We start from the raw sequence: 19,477 nt of genomic DNA, 5'->3' as shown, positions 1-19,477 counted from the left end.
AGCTGTGCCTATTATTTTGGTAATCTTAAATAGAAAGTCTTGAAAGGCCTATGGAAGGTCTACTTTAGAGAGCTGTGGCTTCTGTTGGACCCCCCAGGGCTCTGTTAATTTGATACCGTTTAATTTCTCATCTTGAAATTTCCCAGACCACGTTTCCCAAATTTCCCAAACCACGTTTCCCAAATTTCCCAAAACGTGGTAATGTTTTGTTTGTTCTCTCAGATTACTTACTCTACCACATTACTGTAAGAAAATCAGTGTACGGGTGGTAGGTTGTTGGAAGTGAATAAAGTAATCTAAAGAAATTAGCAAGGAAAAAAATACAACAGTAAAGGGCAGAGGAAGGTAAGTGACTGAGAACAAATGGGCAGAGAAGTAAGCAGAAAACTAAAACAGTCTTTTTTGTACGCAAGAAAAAAGAGAGATTCAAGGAGATGGTGATCAATTCATTGGTTCTTCTGAATTCTCAGCGCTTATCTTGCTCTTTACTTTTTTTTTTGGCTGTGCTGGATCTCTGTTGCAGGGAGCAGGTTTTCTCTAGTTGCAGAGTGCATGCTGCCTAATTGTAGCATGTGGTCTTAGTTGCCCTGTGGCATGTGGGATCTTAGTTCCCTGACCAGGGATCAAACCCCCATCTCCCTGAACTGCAAGGCAGATTATTACCCAGTAGACCACCAGGGTTTTTACTTTTTGATCAGTGCTTTTCTCGCCTCTGTGCATCTCCTCCCCATAAAGAAAACAAACCAGTAATAATCACTCTGCAAGTGTAGTTATTTTATGTACCTGTCTATATATTTAGATTATACATGCTGAGGGCAGAGACCTACAGTATTCATAATGACCTTTCACATAATAAACCTTTGAATTTCCTCATTCTCACACAGATACTGTTTAAAAGACATGCTGAAAAGCACATTTCTAACTTTACTTCTGAAACCAATCATGACTACAGATTCTCTTTGTTGGCTAGGGAGATCTTGTACGAAAACTCAAAGAAGATAAAGCACCCCAAGTAGATGTAGAAAAGGCAGTAGCTGAGCTCAAAGCCCGGAAGAGGATTCTGGAAGCAAAGGTGAGTCTTGGATCCTTGGAAAGGAACATAAGTAGGTATAGAATTGCTCATCTTTACTTAGTCTCTGTGGGTGGGAGAGACCTAGAAAAAAATCTAAAAGTTGCTCTATCTCTCTTTATCCAGAATACCTTCTCCTCCTTCTCTACTTGGAAGACTCCTTCCTTTTAGTGTGTGATTCAAAATGTCAGCTTTTCTACAAAACGTTCCTCACCCTAACCTACTCCTTCTCCCACCAGACAAAAACCCTAGACTGGTTGTGTTCCATGAATTTCCCTGGAAAGCAATTGTGTTCTTCTTGGTGAATTCTTTTATATTTACAATTAATGGTTATGCTGTTTTAAAATTTTTTCTTTTAAGGAAAAGTTTTATTCACCTGATACCTGCTCGCAAACCTTTCAAATTATCACCCATCACTAAACTGAAATCGTTTGGAGTTTTTTCTTTTTTTGGCCAAGCTGCGCAGCTTGTGGCATCTTAGTTCCCCAGTCAGGGGTTGAACTCAGCCCCAGCAGTGAAAGCGTCCAGTCCTAACCCCTGGGAAGCTAGAGAATTCCTCCTTTGGAGTTTTAAGTCACTATTTCACTACAATGATCCTCTAAAAATTTAGATACTGCTTATCAGTATCTGCATCTAAGTAAGCTTAGTTTTATAATCTTGGAAATAGGCATACATTTTCCTAAATAGTTAAGTAAAGGTATCTTTTCTGTAACTCAGAGGGAAAAACCCCTAAGGTTTCTATTGTTTTAAGGGTATGAAAATCTTGTCTGATAAATTTTATATTGAATTCTGAAGAATAAAGTAAATTTAGGTGTGTAAACTGAAATTCCCACTCACTCCTTCAATCACATATTTTCTCTTTAAAAATCTCTTATAGGAGCTAGCATTACAACCCAAAGATGATGTTGTAGACAGAGCAAAAATGGAAGATACCCTGAAGAGGAGGTTTTTCTATGATCAAGCTTTTGCTATTTATGGAGGTAGGGGATTAATGAAAGAAAAAAACGTGTTGTTAGTGGCTTTAATATGGTTCTTAAATGAAAAGCACAACTTGCCAATTGATATCTCGTTGTATCAGGTCATGCAAAGCAGAGGATAGATACCTTGCATTTATTTGTTTAGTCATTCATTTGGTATGATATCAGTTCTTATTTCCTTCTACCCTCCTTATTCTTGAAGACGGCTTTTTTTCCATTAGGACTTACGGAGTTGGAGGGGTAGCCAGATATTGAGTGTTTGATGTATCCATGTATGTATCAGACTCCTCTTAAAATCCCAGTGGAGACTTGGGAGTAGTAGAGGGCCATTCGTAGCACTGGCCAGCTGTACTGTGCCGTCCCCCACAAGGGCAGTGGTGAACCCTAGTTACTCTACTATTCATTATGGCAACTGCCAGGTGAAAACATTCTTCTTAGCTATGCAGATAAATTTCTGCATCCCTCTGAACACTACATGAATTCATATAGACAAATATAATTCACTGATATTTTTCATAAGTAATGGAGATTATTGCAGCAGTATTAAACTTTCAATACTTTGCCACCAAAACTTGATTTGATTTTTAGTCTGAGCAGATCTCTAAATGTTTTATTTCTTGAGGTTTAAGTAGTGGCCCAAATACCAAGACTAGATTGGATAATGGGGTATTGGGCATCATTGTTATTCCACTGGTGCAGCAAGTTATTTTCTCATTTCTATGGCAGAAAACTATAATCTGCTTTTTCATTTTGTTTCTTGCATAAGGAAAAACTTCTTTTCGATTTTAGGTTTTTTTAATCCTACTTGAAATTTCAGCCTTCACATACAGAAATAGTAAATGGAGTAAGACCTTTTCAGTTTAAACTTCGGTCAGCTAGTAGGAGATAAGAGTCTTTAGTATTGGGGGATTTGAAGTGTTGGCTTGAATACATTTTTTGGGACTATGTGAGTCTTTCAAGTTTCTGATGTCTTCTTGCTTTTATTTGTTCAGAGTGATAAGGTAGAGTACGCTTTCCTCTCATTTTGCAGGTGTTAGTGGTCTTTATGATTTTGGCCCAGTTGGATGTGCTTTAAAAAACAATATTATTCAGACCTGGAGGCAGCATTTTATTCAAGAGGAACAGATCCTGGAGATTGATTGTACCATGCTCACCCCTGAGTCAGTTTTAAAGTAAGATTTCTACTTTGAAGGCTGAAATTCTTTAATTTATATACTTAAGTAACTTTTTGATTAAAAAAAATTACCCATGTTCATTGTGAAAATCTGAAAAATAAAAACAAAATATATAGTTATTGCCAACAGATAGCCAGTTTAAAATGTTATATTTATCCTTTCTTTTTAAGTTTAGGAGTAGCATAGTGCGATGTTTAGTAGTAGCACAGTGCTTTTTTTCACCTAATATAGGTGAACATTATGTCAATAAGCTTCAAGAGTATTTTTAATGGCAGAATAGTATTCTCTGTTACAGATATGGCATAATTTACTTAGCTGGTGCATTAGTATAGGTGTTTAAGTTTTAGTTTCTGAGTTTTGATTGTGCTGAACATCCTAATAGATGAATTTTTTTTATATCCTGGTGATTTCTTTAGTATAAATTCATAGAAGCTCTGGGCAAAGCTATGTACATATTTTAAATTAAATACTATTATTTGTATTGACATTTCAATGCAGAAATTTAGATTGTTCCTGCCAATATTGTTGAAAACAGGTCAGGATTTCTCAGATATGAAACTGAAAGAGGAATTGTTACTCTTTTTTATCATTTCATTTAATATTGCCTATTAAAGAGCTAATTTTCACCATTTGTGTACTTTTAAAATGAAAGTGTTAGTCTCTCAGTCATGTCTGACTCTTTTCAACCCCATGGACTGTAGCCTGCCAGGCCCCTCTGTCCATGGAATTCTGCAGATAAGAATACTGGAGTGCGTAGCCATTCCCTTCTTCCTGGGATCTTCCCAGCCCAGTGATCGAACCCAGGTCTCCAGCTTTGCAGGCAGATTCTTTACCATCTGAGTCACCAGTGGAGCCTTTTGTGTACTTTAGGCTCTCTCTCAATAATTTCAGGCAATTAAAATAAGTTGAATTCTTGATGATAGATCTAAAAGATCAGGACAACCTATTAGCTACTTGCTCCACTAGTAGGAGCCACATAGCGATAATACCAGTGTCCCTACAGGTTTCAGTGGCAGAAAACTTTCTTTAAGGTTCAGTGTCTATACTGAGTTCTCGCAAATTCTTGGCTAGCCAAATTCCCCGTGGTTTTGGCTTTTGCTTGGATCACTAATAATAATGGGATAGGTGTGGAGTAACTGATCCTGGAAAGTAGCACAGACCTTGACAATTTGTGAAAAAGTATAATCTAGTTAATATATTTTTTCCTAAGGGAAGGGAGAACTTGGGGAGCAGGTAGGAATTGATTTAAGGAAGAATTTTCTTTGGCATACATTTTTATCTACCATGGGATATTCCATAATAGATATGGGAGCTTTCATCTGTCAGATACACAGATGTAAGCTATGGATAAATATGTAGATGGGAGATTGTCTTAAAAGGTAAAATTTATGTGTTAAGCTGTAAGAAAATGACTAATTGACTTGATATTAACTTAGGACTTCTGGCCATGTAGACAAATTTGCTGACTTCATGGTGAAAGATTTAAAAAATGGAGAGTGTTTCCGTGCTGACCATCTATTGAAAGGTATGGCTTTTCATCTCAGGTAAACACCTTTTCAAGTAGGATTGATCAAAGCAAAGGATTTGGATTAAACTTTTCTCTCAAGTTTTTGCATTTTTTTCCTTGGGACATAATATACAAAGAATAAAGTGCACAGATCTTAGTATATAGAACAAGTCCCTTATTGAAAAAAAAGAAATATATACACACACACATATGTACAGATAATTAGAAATTCTAAGTCACCAAAAGAATCAAGAGAGTATCATGCCTGTCTCTGTAAAATCAGCCATAGGATTCATATAAATTAAGAACATTATCCTTGGGTTCATTTTTTTCCCTGCCCAGTGTTGAAACTCAAAAGTACGTTGTTCTTTTTTCCCATTGTTGAAATTGACATGTACAACACTATTCTTGCAGCTCATTTACAGAAATTGATGTCTGATAAGAAGTGTTCTGCTGAGAAGAAATCAGAGATGGAAAGTGTCTTGGTCCAGGTAAGTACTTGAGAGACGTTATCATGATAACCCAGGTAGGCACTGTCTTTCTTTTCAGCATTTGATGACTTGAATTCCATGTTGTGCTGACCTGCTCACAATAGTAAAGGAGAGCTTACCTTCTGTCCTTCATATCATCTATTTTTGCGTTTTTATTTTCTCTGTCAGTGTTTTATGGTTAGCCCTTTATTTCTGTTGAACTAGCAAGTCAGTGTAAATAGGAATGAAATTAGTTTTCTCTCCTTGGAAACCAGTTTTCTGGATTTAATAGCAAAAACCAGGACAATGTCTAAGGTTGGGTAGTGTTCAGTGTGGAGATTTGGGGCAGACATCTGTGTGAGACTGTCTCATCAGCCACTTGATCTACTTCTGATTGGACTGTCCCTGACTATGTGCTATTCTTAGAACCTGATGGAGCAGGCCCCTGCTTTTCCTGTAGACCTTTAGTCTTGTATTTAAGTTGACAAGTTTTAGGGAAGGCATTGAGATCATCAATTCTGACTTTTAGCCAAATGCAGAAATACCTTCTATATCAGAAGTAGTTCTTACCCTTTTTGGCGGGCCACAAACTGCTTTAAAAATTGATGAATACTGCATACCTTTGCCCCAGGAGGATCACATGCCTGTATGTGAATGTTGCTGATTTCTCAGCTCATTTATCCTTTTAAGCAAAGTATTTCTCCAGCACCATGTTTGATCATGAAATCCACAGCTCATCTCTTAAATTTTATTTACTTCCTTGGATGAAAAAAAAAACCCAACCAATGCTTTTTTTTTTTCTTCCAAGAAGTAAGATTTCCTCTACCTTGTGTATGAATAAGTAAGGCTGAGTGTAGAACTAACACCCCCAAAAGATGTCCTTTTCATTATAGGAGACTGAAATGCAAAAGTAGAAAGTCAAGAGATACCTGGAGTAACAGGCAAATTTGGCCTTGGAGTACAAAATGAAGCAGAGCAAAGGCTAACAGAGTTTTGCCAACAGAACACACTGGTCATAGCCAACACACTCTTCCAACAACGTAAGAGAAGACTACACATGGACATCACCAGATGGCCAATACCGAAATCAGATTGATTATATTCTTTGCAGCCAAAGATGGAGGAGCTCTATACAGTCAGCAAAAACAAGACCAGGAGCTGACTGTGGCTCAGATCATGAACTCCTTATTGCCAATTCAAATTGAAGAAAGTAGGGAAAACCACTAGACCATTCAGGTATGACCTAAATCAAATCCCTTATGATTATACAGTGGAAGTGACAAATAGATTCAAGGAATTAGATCTGATAGAGTGCCTGATGAACTATGGATGGAGGTTCGTGACACTGTACAGGAGACAGGGATCAAGACCATCCCCAAGAAAAAGAAATGCAAAAAGGCAAAGTGGTTGTCTGAGGAGGCCTTACAAATAGCTGAGAAAAGAAGAGAAGCAAAAGGCAAAGGAGAAAAGGAAAGATATACCCATTTGAATGCAGAGTTCCAAAGAATAGCAAGGAGAGATAAGAAAGCCTTCCCCAGTGATCAGTGCAAACAAATGGAGGAAAACAATAGAATGGGAAAAACTAGAGATCTCTTCTGGAGAAGGAAATGGCAACCCACTCCAATATTTTTGCCTAGAGAATCCCATGGACAGAGGAGCCTGGTGGGCTGCTGGCCATAGGGTTGCACAGAGTCGGACACAACTGAAGCAACTTAGCAGCAGCAGCAGAGATCTCTTCAAGAAAATTAGAGATACCAAGGGAACATTTCATGCAAAGACGGGCACAATAAAGGACAGAAATGGTATGGACCTAAAAGAAGCAGAAGCTATTAAGAAGAGGTGGCAAGAATACACAGAAGAACTGTGCAAAAAAGATCTTCATGACTCAGATAACCACGATGGTGTGACCACTCACCTAGAGCCAGACATCCTGGAATACAAAGTCAAGTGGGCCTTAGGAAGCATCACTACCAACAAAGCCAGTGGAGGTGATGGAATTCCAGTTGAACTATTTCATATCCTAAAAGATAATGCTGCAAAAGTGCTGCCCTCAATATGCCAGCAAATTTGGAAAACTCAGCAGTGGCCACAGGACTGGCAAAGGTCAGTTTTCATTCCAATCCCAAAGAAAGGCAATGCCAGAGAATGTTCAAACTACCACACAACTGCACTCATCTCACACACTAGTAAAGTAATGCTCAAAATTCTCCAAGCCAGGCTTCAACAATATGTGAATCTTGAACTTCCAGATGTTCAAGCTGGATTTAGAAAAGGCAGAGGAACCAGAGATCAAATTGCCAACATCCGTTGGATCATCGAAAAAGCAAGAGAGTTCCAGAAAAGCATCTGCTTCTGCTTTATTGACTATGCCAAAGCCTTTGACTTTGTGGACCGCAACAAACTCTGGAAAATTCTTTAAGAGGTGGGAATACCAGACCACCTGAGCTGCCTCCTGAGAAATCTGTATGCAGGTCAAGAAGCACAGTTAGAACTGGACATGGAATAACAGATTGCTTGCAAATCGGGAAAGGAGTACATGAAGGCTGTATATTGTCACCCTGCTTATTTAACTTATATGCAGAGTACATCATGCCAAATGCTGGGCTGGATGAAGCACAAACTGGAATCAGAATTGCCAAGAGAAATATCAATAACCTCAGACATGCAGTTGACACGATCCTTATAGCAGAAAGCAAAGAAAAACTAAAGGGCCTCTTGATGAAAATGAAAGAGAAGAGTGTAAAAGTTGGCTTAAAACTCAACATTCAGAAAACTAAGATCATGGCATCTGGTGTAATCACTTCATGGCAAACAGATGGGGAAACAATGGAAACGGTGACAGACTTTGTTTTCTCAGGCTCTAAAATCACTGAAGATGGTGACTGCAACCTTGAAATTAAAAGATGCTTGCTCCTTGGAAGAAAAGCTATGATCAACCTAGACATATTAAAAGGCAGAGACATTACTTTGCCAACAAAGGTCCGTCTAGTCAAAGCTATGGTTTTTCAAGTAGTCCTATATAGATGTGAGAGTTGGACTGTAAAGAAAGCTGAGTGCCAAAGAATCGATGCTTTTGAACTGTGGTGTTGGAGAAGACTCTTGAGAATCCCTTGGATTGCAAGGAAATCCACCCAGTCAGTCGTAGTCGTGAATATTTATTGGAATGTTGGAATCCAGTTGTGAATATCATTGGAAGGACTGACGCTGAAGCTGAAGCTCCAATACTTTGGCCACCTGATTCGAAGAACTGACTCACTAGAAAAGACCCTGATGCTGGGAAAGATTGAAGGCGGGAGGAGAAGGGGACGACAGAGGATGAGATGGCTGGATGGCATCATTGACTTGATGGACGTGAGTTTGAGTAAGCTCTGGGAGTTGGTGATTTACAGGGAAGCCTGGCATGCTGCAGTCCATGAGGTCGCAAAGAGTCGGACACTACTGAGTGACTAAACTGAGGACTCCCTAGTGCTGCTTTCCTCTGCTGGAAATTACTGGACACTTCTCCACTGTTGCCTTGATTTTTTAAAACCTGCCGATTTTCCTCTGCAGTACCTGGCTTTCCCAACATTAGCTGAGAAATTTTCTCCTTCATTATTTAAATTGAAAAACTTCTTATTCTGGCTATTGGCTCATCTGCCAATTTATTTTGGGCCATATGAAGTATATTTTATTCCTTTTTTGAAACTCATTTCTTCCACATTGTTGCTTATGGTTTAGAAAATGAATTCTTGTACTTTGATACTGTTACAGCCGCACCCTCATTTCTCATCTTCTTCCTTTTCTAAAGACATGACCCTTACTAGAAAGACATGAAAAGCACCTCAGATTACACCTAAATTATTCTCTTTTGCATTCAGAATTTTAGATTTATTAGGGATTTTGTGTGTATGTGTCTTTGATCTTAACAGCTTCGTTCATTTCCAAATAAATTGTCAGAAACAGGAAGTAGTTGTTTTGTTAAGTCATAATTTATAGTTTGAGCACTGACTTTCTGTTTCATCAGGTACATGTTCCAGGAGAACAGTTTGGATTTTGATTTTGATTGCCATGTCATACATATATGTGATCTCTCTCTCTCTCTCTCTCTCTCTCTCTCTCTCTCTCTCTCTCTCTCACACACACACACACACACACACACACACACACACTCGACCCTTGAACAACATGGTTTGAACTGTGCGAGTCCACTTACACTGTGATGTGTTTCAGTAGTAAATTCTATAGTACTACACAGTTTTTAAGTGGTTCAATCTGCAGATACAGAATAACTGTGGATAAACAGGGCTGGCTATAAGTTACATGTGTTGTTCAAGGGTCAGTTCTGTATTCTTGTCAATTTAATCTTCAGTGAAGTGTTAGAAACCCATGGAAATGGCCTGATACTGAAATGGCCCCAAAGGATTTCCTAGGCCTGTTGCTTCAGCATACAATAGCATTTTCTGCATCTGTTAATGCTTGTGATTCCTTCTCAGCTTTATGAAGTGTGATATTAATAGTTTATCTAAAAGGCATTGATTCACCCTCTGTGGCTAAGAAGCGAGGTAGATTCTGTTAACCCCATTTTACAGATAAGCAAACAGGCTCAGAGAGGTTAGGTAGGAATTTGGTCCTGAATCACACAACCCATAAGTGGTGGAGTTGGGCAATTTACTCAGGATTTTCTGATCCCGAATGGCCGTAAATCATTAGTTGATTTATCTAATTATTTTTATTAGATGTTTCTTAAGTTTTAAATATTCTTTACTATTAGATGGTTTGTCATAGTCATTCGAGGTTTTTGAATTGGAGATCATATATCATTTTAGAGGGTTTGGCATTGGTCATCAATGTATAGGATGTGCAGTGCACTGAAAATGCAGAAGTGAACAAGACACAGCTTCTGCTTTCTAGCTTCTCCCATAATACCTAATGGGAGAGGAAAGTTACATGCACATTTAATTAATAGACAGGGAAGTGCACCTGACTCTTAAGTATACAGAGTAGTAAAATTCATTGTGTAAGCTTATTTGCATGATTCTTGTCAACCAATAACTATTATAATTGAACGAGATATTTTGCCTTTCATTGTGAAATGGTACGCGTGTGAATTTAGGTCGGTTCTACAAAGACACTCCATTTCTCTGTTGGTGAATGTAAACTATGTAAATTGGGTATGGTTTTAATATAGATATCTTGAAGATTAGGTTAATCTGATATCTTTATTTTGGGTGAATTTTAATGGTGGGTGGGGTTTTATATATAATATCTTATTGTTATGCCTTGTTTTTTCTCAGTCTCTTACACTAATCATTTTCTTGATGTATTCTTTAGCTCGATAACTATGGACAGCAAGAACTTGCAGATCTTTTTGTAAACTACAATGTAAAATCTCCCACCACTGGAAATGATCTTTCCCCTCCAGTGCCTTTTAACTTAATGTTTAAGACCTTCATTGGACCTGGAGGAAACATGCCTGGGTATGTATCACTTATTGTTTATGTAATATTATTACCAACTATTTGTAATAAAAGGTAAATATTAATATCAACCATGAAGGAAAATGTTTGAAAAATGATTTGTAGGAAGTGCAGACCAATATATTAAGGAGTAATAATGATAGATATATTCTAAAATTTTATTTCTTCTAATTCTTTCTGAGTATAATTTTTTTTTAGTATATATTGTCATTTTGAGGAGGGCATAAATACAGAAGTCTGTAATCATCAGTTCTTATAGTTATTACTGCATAGGGCAGGAGAGAGAGTTGAAGAATGAGTTAGAAGAATATTGAACTTGTTGTTGAGGGAGACGTTAGAAACCATTTAGTGTAGATCACACTGCCCAAGGGAACTTTCTGCAGTGGTGGAGATATTCTATAAGCTGTTGCTGTCCAATGTGGTGGCCACTAGCAACTACCATGTGGCTGCTGAGCATTTGAAATGGGGCTAGTGCTTCTGGGGAACTGAATTTCTAAACTTATTTACTTATTTATTTATTTTTTGATCATCCCACTTGGCATGTGGGATCTTGGTTCCCTGACCAGTGATGGAACCTGTGGCCCCTGTGGTGGAAACAGTCTTAATCACTAGACATGTGGCCCACCCTGTTGGACAGGATACATTTAGCTTATTGATTCATGAAAAGGTGGTTTTTGCAGATAGAGTAGAAAACCTGTAACAGTTTGCAGTATAATCCAGAATTTATATGTCCAGATTCTTTGTTCATTGTTAGCAAACTTAGTCAAAGTATTCCATTTCATAGCCTCAGATATGTTTCTCATGGTCTCATTTTAGGGTAAGACAGGATAGGTTTTGCTAGATAAAGCTAGGTCATGTTTCCTGGAGTAGAGAGTAAAGAATAACAAAAAATGAATTGTGACAATGTATTATTGGAATTATTTTAGTAAGATAATGGGCTGATTCAAGATATTTTGTGGAAAGAGGCAAAAGATGAGCCTTTCATTTTGTTAATACACAGAGTCATAAAATGGGCCATGACCTCTGACCTGCCTTCCCACTGCTGTGAATTTATCTAAGGAAAGAATTCAAAAGGAAAGGAAGGTATACTTATCAAGAGTGTATTAATTAATGATAGAAGATAGTGGAACAAAACAGCGAAAATGTTGTTCAGTAAAATTCTTGGTGGAAAAAAACCCAGCTAGTTTTAATATGTCCTTAACTATTCCTACTTTAAAAGATGATTTTAAAAGATACTTCAAGATAACCTGTGCTCTGAAAGTGGTGTGTAACGTCTAATTCTTGCTGTTTGTCTTTAAGCAATAATGTAATGGGATTTTATTTTGGATGTGAAAATAAATGTGACTACTTTGCCAAAAAAAAAAAAAAAAAGAGTATATAAATTGAAAGTAAAAATAACCTATTCATCCAGTAACTTGAGGACTGCTAAATAAATTATAGTAATTTATTTTAGTAGAATACTCAGCAACTGTTAAATAAGAAAATTTTACTCTTTTTTATAAAATGGAAAAGCATAAAAGAAAATTAATATTTTAGTACATTCTACTTAATAAATATGCATAGTAACTGTAACTATGCTTATATTTGGATAAAAACCAAAAAATAAAAAGAATTGGTATATTAGAGTGAGAAGAAGGTAAATTTTTATTTTTTGTTTTAAAAATGTTTTTCCATAAAATGTTTCTTTTGAAGTAGGTTCTTGAGAATGCTTCCTTATGTGATATTTTGTACAGAATATTTTCTGCGAAATTGAAAAGAGAACAGTGGCTATAATGGTATATTTGAGTGACTGTGTCTTTTTAAAATGTGGAGAAAATCAGAAGCAGCCTTGGACTGAAAATACAAAATACCACAAAGATTTGATCATTCTGGATTTCCCTATTTCTTTGTGTCTCTGGGTACAAAGAAGAAAATGATATGAAAAGCCTTGAAAATTGCCTGCTGTGGTATAATAGTTTTGTTGAGTGCGTTCTTATGTTAATTGTCAGCCTGTACTGGCTTCTTTTTTTTAATAGTTCCACGGTTATGCTTTGATGTGGGTTAACAGCAGAGGGATGCTTAACTTTATTTTTAAAAGGATCTAAAATTGTCATCTGCCTCCAAAGTGAGTGATTAATCAGGAGAATATCCAGGGTTTTAGAGCCATCATAAGAGAAGTCATCTTTGATTCACTGGAGTGATGAAATAAAATGACATTTCTAACAGTGGTCTTTCCATACCAATCACCTGTCACCTTCTCTGTTACCTGTGTGAGAATGTTCGCTACTGAGGAAAATATCCATTTCTGTAACATTTTTAGAGCCCATACAGCTTTGCGTGAATAGGATGTTTAGGACGTTTAGGGTTTGTATCTAGAATTTCAGATTTATTGGAAAATATGATTTCTTCCTTTGTAACAGACTGATTTGTTTAAATTTATAGATATTTGAGACCAGAAACTGCACAGGGGATTTTCCTGAATTTCAAACGGCTTTTGGAATTCAACCAAGGAAGGTTGCCTTTTGCTGCTGCCCAGATTGGAAATTCTTTCAGAAATGAGATCTCCCCTCGATCTGGACTGATCCGAGTCAGGTACCACCCATGGTGTTCTGCTGGTGAAATTAGTGAGTGATTTTGCATTGAAGTGGAAACAAAGGCTTGCTGATTTGAAACAGCTTTCCTCTTTCTTACATCATTTTTTAACTGATTTATTTTTGGTTGCACTGGGTCTTCGTTGCTGCTCACGGGCTTTCTCCAGTTGCGGCAAGCAGGGGCTACTCTTTGTTGCGTGTACAGGCTTCTCACTGGGGTGACTTCTCCTGTGGCAGAGCGCCGGCTCTAGGGTGCGTGCTCAGCAGTTGTAGCGCCCAAGCTTAGTTGTTCCCCGGCGCTTGGAATCTTCCCGGACCAGGGATCACACCCGTGTCCCCTGCATTGGCAGGCAGATTCTTATCCACTGTACCACCAGGGAAGTCCTTTCTTACATGATTATATCTTTATTTTTATCCTTCAAAAAAGTTTGTTTGTTACTTTCAGTTGTAATCTCTGGGATGATGGGCGGTTTTGAGTGACTGTGTGGTTTGAAGGGAAGGGGTGAATAGCTGACGTTTCACATCTGCTCCAAAATGATCTTTTCCCCTTGTTCATGTTCTGTTTTGAGGATGGTAAGATCTTGATTGTCGACGCAGGCATTTCCTGGAAATGGTGGTGGAGATGAGAGTAGGGTGAGGTAGAAGGAGGTGAGGGTTACGGCAGAAGGGCCATCCTAGGTGTCCAGGGCAGACAATTGCTGGTGCTGGGGTGAGGGTGTTTCGGTAGGCAGTTGGTATTCCTCCACATATTTGGGGCACCTTTATGACAGAAAGTCCAGCTAGGAAGCTTGCCTCTGTCGACTCTAGTTCAGACAGTCTCTTATCTCGTGCTAATAACTTCCCTTTGTCAGATGGATCCAGGAATGTGCAGGAAGGCCTCTTGGCACTGCTGAGTTATGTTTTTCTCATTATGAGTTAGCTATTTATGACTTAGGTTTTTTGCAATTTCTATACATTTTCTTACTGATATCTTAAGGTAATAAATTTCATATAAAAATGGGCTATGTCAGTAAACTTCACTTTCTTAGACTTTCCACAGCTCCAGCAGCCCACCCATTTCCTTTATTCTTTTCTTGTCATGCTGTGCTCACTCTCTCAGTCGTGTCCGACTCTTTGTGACCCCATGGACTGTAGCCCGCCAGGCTCCTCTGTCTGTGGGGATTCTCCAGGTAAGAATACTGGAGTGGGTTGCCATGCCCTCCTCTAAGCGATCTTCCTAAACCCAGGAATTGAACTGGGATCTCCTGCATTGCAGGAGGATTCTTTACCAACTGAACTATGGTTCTTACTTGCTGTAAGCAAGCATTAGGCATAGCATATCCCGCCTATAACTCTTATCAGAGCGTGCAAAGCCCCTGCCTGATCTTGTGAGTCCTGGTGACACCCTCTGAGGAGACGCTCCTATGTTCTCACCGGACTTTATCTTCAGGCCTGTAGTCCCTTCAGCTGAATGGTCTAGAAAAGGGAGAGTTCATGAGGAAGGAGCTTAGAGAAGTGGAATGGGGAGGACCCACTGAGCCTTGCTGCAAAATGAAAAGTAGTCCTAAACTTTAACTGGCTTTTGTAACACTGAAAAACTTGTCAGACTTGAATTTGTCTTATTTCTCAGTCTCTGGGTTTCTTCATGTCTTTTTTCCTTTTGCTTTTGGAAAAAGAAGTGTCTGCAAGGTTGCGTTCAGAATATTGAGTAAGCTGTCTGAGACTGAGCTTGTCTAAAGCCAGTGTTTTAGAGAGGATTTACATCAAAGAGGGTAACCGTTGGATGGTTATAAAGGACCATGAAGTAAGGCAAAACTTGGGGCCTGTGGAATAAAAAGTGATAAACAGGGAGAGCAGTTTAGAACAGAGAAACAGTCCCAGGAGTTAATGGGGCAAAGTCCTTTGGGGCTTCCTGCCATTTTATTCCCTGGTCGTCTGGATTTTGGTTGATTTTGTCATGTGCCTCTGCAGGATCCTGGGTGGAAATCCACTCATCCTTCACAAGTCAGTATCTCCGTGGTTTTTATTCCATGGTAGGGCTAGGACTTGTTTAATGTTACAGCTTCTTCTTGACCTAGAGTTGGCAGGTGGTAAGTCTTTGTATAGCTGTGATCCCTTTGGTTTAGGTGGGGAGCTGGCTCTGTCTTCTAGTTTGATGACTGTTTTGTCTTCACAGTTCCAGGTAGAGTCTCTGAACTCAAAGACAAGAGACAGCTGATACAGTCAGTGCTAGTGTTGATTTCCATCTCCTGTCTGTGAGCTTGGATTAATTGACAGAACAGATGGAAAGACTTTGGCAGTTGATTATTTTGGGATTCTGGGCAGGGTCCTTATTTTGATCTGCCCTTCATTTTAGGTGTTCTCTTGCTGTTGTCCTGGTTGGAAGCTTTGTGAGGACAGACATGAAGCTTCTCTGTCTGTCTCTCATTTCTGTGCTCACAGAAGATGTTTAATAGCTTTTGAAAAGCCATTAAGATATAGGTGCTGCAGGACTAAATAAGAGATGACATTTAAAAGTAAAAAAAAAAAAGTTCTTTTGCAATGCATTTCATATATTTCTAGGACCCATTTAAGCAATTTTTCTTTACTTCTAAAACATCTAAGATAATCATGGAAGTGCCCTAGTAAATTGTGTGTGTGTGTTTTAAAGAAGAGAGATTTGATTTTGACTCATAAAATTAACTTAAAACATTCCCCCCCGCAATAGCTACTAAATTGCCATTCAGGGAAATCTTTTTGAGAAACCATTACTGTGTGCATATTTATTTCATCATTATGCAGTTAGCTTGATGCTAGGGTGTTCAATTCATGCCTGATGTTCTCTGCCTTGAATAACACATCATTTAAGAAGCTGTTACTCTAAAGACACCAGCTGTATGGTGCCATTATCAGTCATTTACTTGTTCAGAGCAATAAAAAGGAAGAAATCAGACTATTTTAAAAGCTAAATTCACTTTTAATTTCCCATTCTTTGAAAAGTAAATATCAGGCACTTCATTTAGTGTACATTAGTAAAGACTTGCCCGTGCTTTAAGGAAAAGCATTTTATTTGGAAGCCACTATTTCAGTATCTCATTTTTTTGTGTCTGACATTTGGTCAGATTTTCTTAATTTTATTTTTTAAAGATTGTTTTTTGATGTAGACCATTTTTAAAGCCTTTATTGAATTTGCTACATTATTGTTTCTGTTTTATGTTCTGTTTTTTCGGCCAGGAGGCATGTGGGATCTTGGCTCCCAACCAGGGAGTGAACCCACATCCCTTCATTGAAAAGCAAAGTCTTAACCACTGGATCACCAGGGAGGTTCCTGGGTTTTCCTAATTAAAAAAAAAAAAACTGTATCAATCTGTTCTTTAACAACCATTTTCCATATTATTCTGTGTTGTTGTAAAAGGAAGTTTAAAATAAGGGCTTTGTTTATTTTTTTAAGTGTGCCGCTTTTATCCCTTATGTTTTTGCTTTCAGAGAATTCACAATGGCAGAAATTGAGCACTTTGTAGATCCCAGTGAGAAGGAACATCCCAAGTTCCAGAATGTGGCAGACCTCTACCTTTATTTGTATTCGGCGAAAGCCCAGGTCAGTGGACAGTCTGCTCGGAAAATGCGCCTGGGAGATGCTGTTGAACAGGTAAGATTCCATAGCTAACTTAATTTAGAGCATACCTTTTCCTGGAGTTCAGCACTCAGCAGATTCTGTGTACTGGATGATAAAATATTTTGATAGTCACTTTATTTTGATACAGTATGTGGTTTTTTTTTTATAGTATTTATTATACACTATTATTATAGTGGGAGGGAATTACCTGAATGTGCCAATGTGTGGGCCATTGGGACTAACATGAAAAAAAATTTAGCAGGGTATTTGGAAAAAATTTGTTGGTTTGAATTGTACCACATCAGTTTTTTTTTTTTTTTTTGGCCACACTGGGTCTTCATTGCTGCACGCAGACTTTCTCTAGTTGCGGTGTGGTCCTCTCATTGTGGTGACTTCTCTAATTGTGGAGCACGAGCTCTAGGGTCTTAGGCTTCCGTAGTTGTGGTGTGTGGGCTCGGTAGTTGCAGCTTGCAGGCTGTAGAGCTCAGACTCAGTGGTTGTGGCGCACCAGCTTAGTTGCCCCACGACAGCTGGAGTCTTCCTGGCCTAGGGATCGAACAGGTGTCCCCTGCATTGGCAGGCAGATTCTTAATCACTGAACTACCAGGGAGGTCTCTCATCAATCTGACTTTAACAATATGGACTGCTTTTGGGGAGACATTTTGACTCACAGGAAGCAAGCCTTTTCTATTTTAAACTCTTCTGTATTACCCATAACAATTGGGATAAGGTCTTGCATGTAATAGAATTTCTCTATAATTATTTGCCTAGAGAAATGAGTGAGTAAAAACTTTGTAACAGTAGTTGCTGCCTAATAATGGAATGAATTGCCCTGGGAACAATGAGCTTCCTGTCTGAAAATATTCAGGTAGAGGCTGAGTGATAATTTGTCAGCCCTTTTGCAGAGAAGAGCCCTGCAGGTGGTAGGAGATGGGGCTAGACGATTTCTAAATCCCTTCTGTACTAAAGTTGTAAGGGGACTTATACTATATGGAGTTCACAAATTTCAGTGGATAAGAATACATTAATGTCCCCCCTCGGGGAAGGCAGTGGCACCCCTCTCCAGTACTCTTGCCTGGAAAATCCCATGGACGGAAGAGTCTGGTAGGCTGCAGTCCATGGGGTCGTGATGAGTCAGACATGACTGAGCGACTTCACTTTCACTTTTCACTTTTATGCGTTGGAGAAGGAAATGGCAACCCACTCCAGTGTTCTTGCCTGGAGAATCCCAGGGATGGGGTCGCACAGAGTCAGACACGACTGAAGTGACTTAGCAGTAGCAGTAGCGATGTCCCCTCAGCATGTCTTAAGATTTTTATTCAGAAGGAATATATGCCATTCCATAGAGTCATTATTATGAATGTCATTTTTAGTACTGTAAATTTAGAAGGTATGAGGTATTAGGCTGAATTTTTGCTGACCTAGTGAGTATGGTAGAAAGATTTTGAATGACATCATTCATTATTATCTGCTTGTTAGCTTGACAGTTAAACTTTTGAAAATAGCCTTAATCACATTTTTGGGTATTTCAGATCATTCTGAAAGCTGTATAAATTATCTTGCTTTGTGTTTCAAAGATTTTTTAGTAAATGATAAATAACTCAATGGAAAATGGTACCTTGGCCTTAACAGCCTTAATGTTTGTGGTTTTTTTCATTCCTCTGTGCTTGTTTGCATGTTGCTTGCCTACTTATCTACAAGTTTGTTTATTCATTTATTTTAGGGTGTGATTAACAACTCAGTGTTGGGCTATTTCATTGGCCGCATCTACCTCTACCTCGTGAAGGTTGGAGTCTCTCCAGAGAAGCTCCGCTTCCGACAGCACATGGAGAATGAGATGGCCCATTATGCCTGTGACTGTTGGGATGCTGAATCCAAAACATCCTATGTAAGTAGAATGCAGTGGCTCTAACCATGTGATTTTCACATTGTTAACTTAGAAGCATGGATATCAGAGTTGCCTTTTGTGTGCTTCTTGTCAGAGTGGAACAAAAAGGAAAGAGATCTCTTCCTGAGCAAAATGGAAAAAGTAGTTGCCCCACTGTGCTCTCATAAGCGGGGGCTACCCTTATGTCCCAGGATCCCTTTGTAGATATGGATGGCTTTTACAGAGAGAGAGAGGAAGCTGGTGACAGTGTGCTCCTGGCGTGTCCTTTGCTGGTGTGGGCAGTGTGGTTGGTAACATGCCTGAACACAGCTAAGATGCGGTGGCCACCTTCCTGACAGGGACCCCAGCAGATCCTGAAAGTGGTGGCCAGGCTGAGTAAAGAAGCCCACAGTGCTCTTCGTTTGGACAGCTGTTTGGTAGATTTGGGGGATAGACTAGGAGATTCTGATCTCTTGTTTAGGAGCTACCTTTTCTCAAATTCTGTTATTTAATAATAATTCAGAAAAAAAAAAAAAAATTCAGAGAAGACCTCCAGATTACCTCTTCACTGTTCCTTCCCACCCCCACCCCCAAGACATGAACATCAGTACTGAAGTTTAGGACTGAAAGGCATTTGGATATAGGAGATGCTTTAGCATTGGTAGCAGTGAGAACAGGGCAGCAGCCAAGAGAAGCAGGCCCCAGAGTCTTCTGCATTTCCTTTCTTTGATATTGGAGAGACTTCTCACCCATACAGAGACTTAACTCAGGGTCCTTGCTTCTCACATGCCCTTGGTTTCTCTTAAAAAGTA

General features: G+C 38.8%; 1 protein-coding gene across 1 annotated transcript in view; it reads left to right on the top strand.

Annotated features, from left to right (window-relative positions):
* GARS1 (glycyl-tRNA synthetase 1) overlaps positions 1 to 19,477 on the top strand; it is a 42,416-nt gene that overhangs the window by 6,698 nt on the left and 16,241 nt on the right. Inside the window, exons 2-10 of the mRNA XM_061165430.1 lie at positions 971 to 1,072; positions 1,947 to 2,049; positions 3,077 to 3,218; positions 4,658 to 4,746; positions 5,143 to 5,219; positions 10,509 to 10,654; positions 13,076 to 13,225; positions 16,669 to 16,831; positions 18,522 to 18,686. Coding sequence (XP_061021413.1) covers positions 971 to 1,072; positions 1,947 to 2,049; positions 3,077 to 3,218; positions 4,658 to 4,746; positions 5,143 to 5,219; positions 10,509 to 10,654; positions 13,076 to 13,225; positions 16,669 to 16,831; positions 18,522 to 18,686 — 1,137 coding nt within the window. The remainder of the gene's footprint in view (positions 1 to 970; positions 1,073 to 1,946; positions 2,050 to 3,076; positions 3,219 to 4,657; positions 4,747 to 5,142; positions 5,220 to 10,508; positions 10,655 to 13,075; positions 13,226 to 16,668; positions 16,832 to 18,521; positions 18,687 to 19,477) is intronic.

This window comes from Dama dama, chromosome 18, assembly GCF_033118175.1.
Source record: "Dama dama isolate Ldn47 chromosome 18, ASM3311817v1, whole genome shotgun sequence".
In the NCBI taxonomy this organism is placed as follows: Eukaryota; Metazoa; Chordata; class Mammalia; order Artiodactyla; family Cervidae; genus Dama; species Dama dama.
Note: the sequence above shows the minus strand (reverse complement) of the source record. Positions and strands in the feature narration are given on the sequence as shown.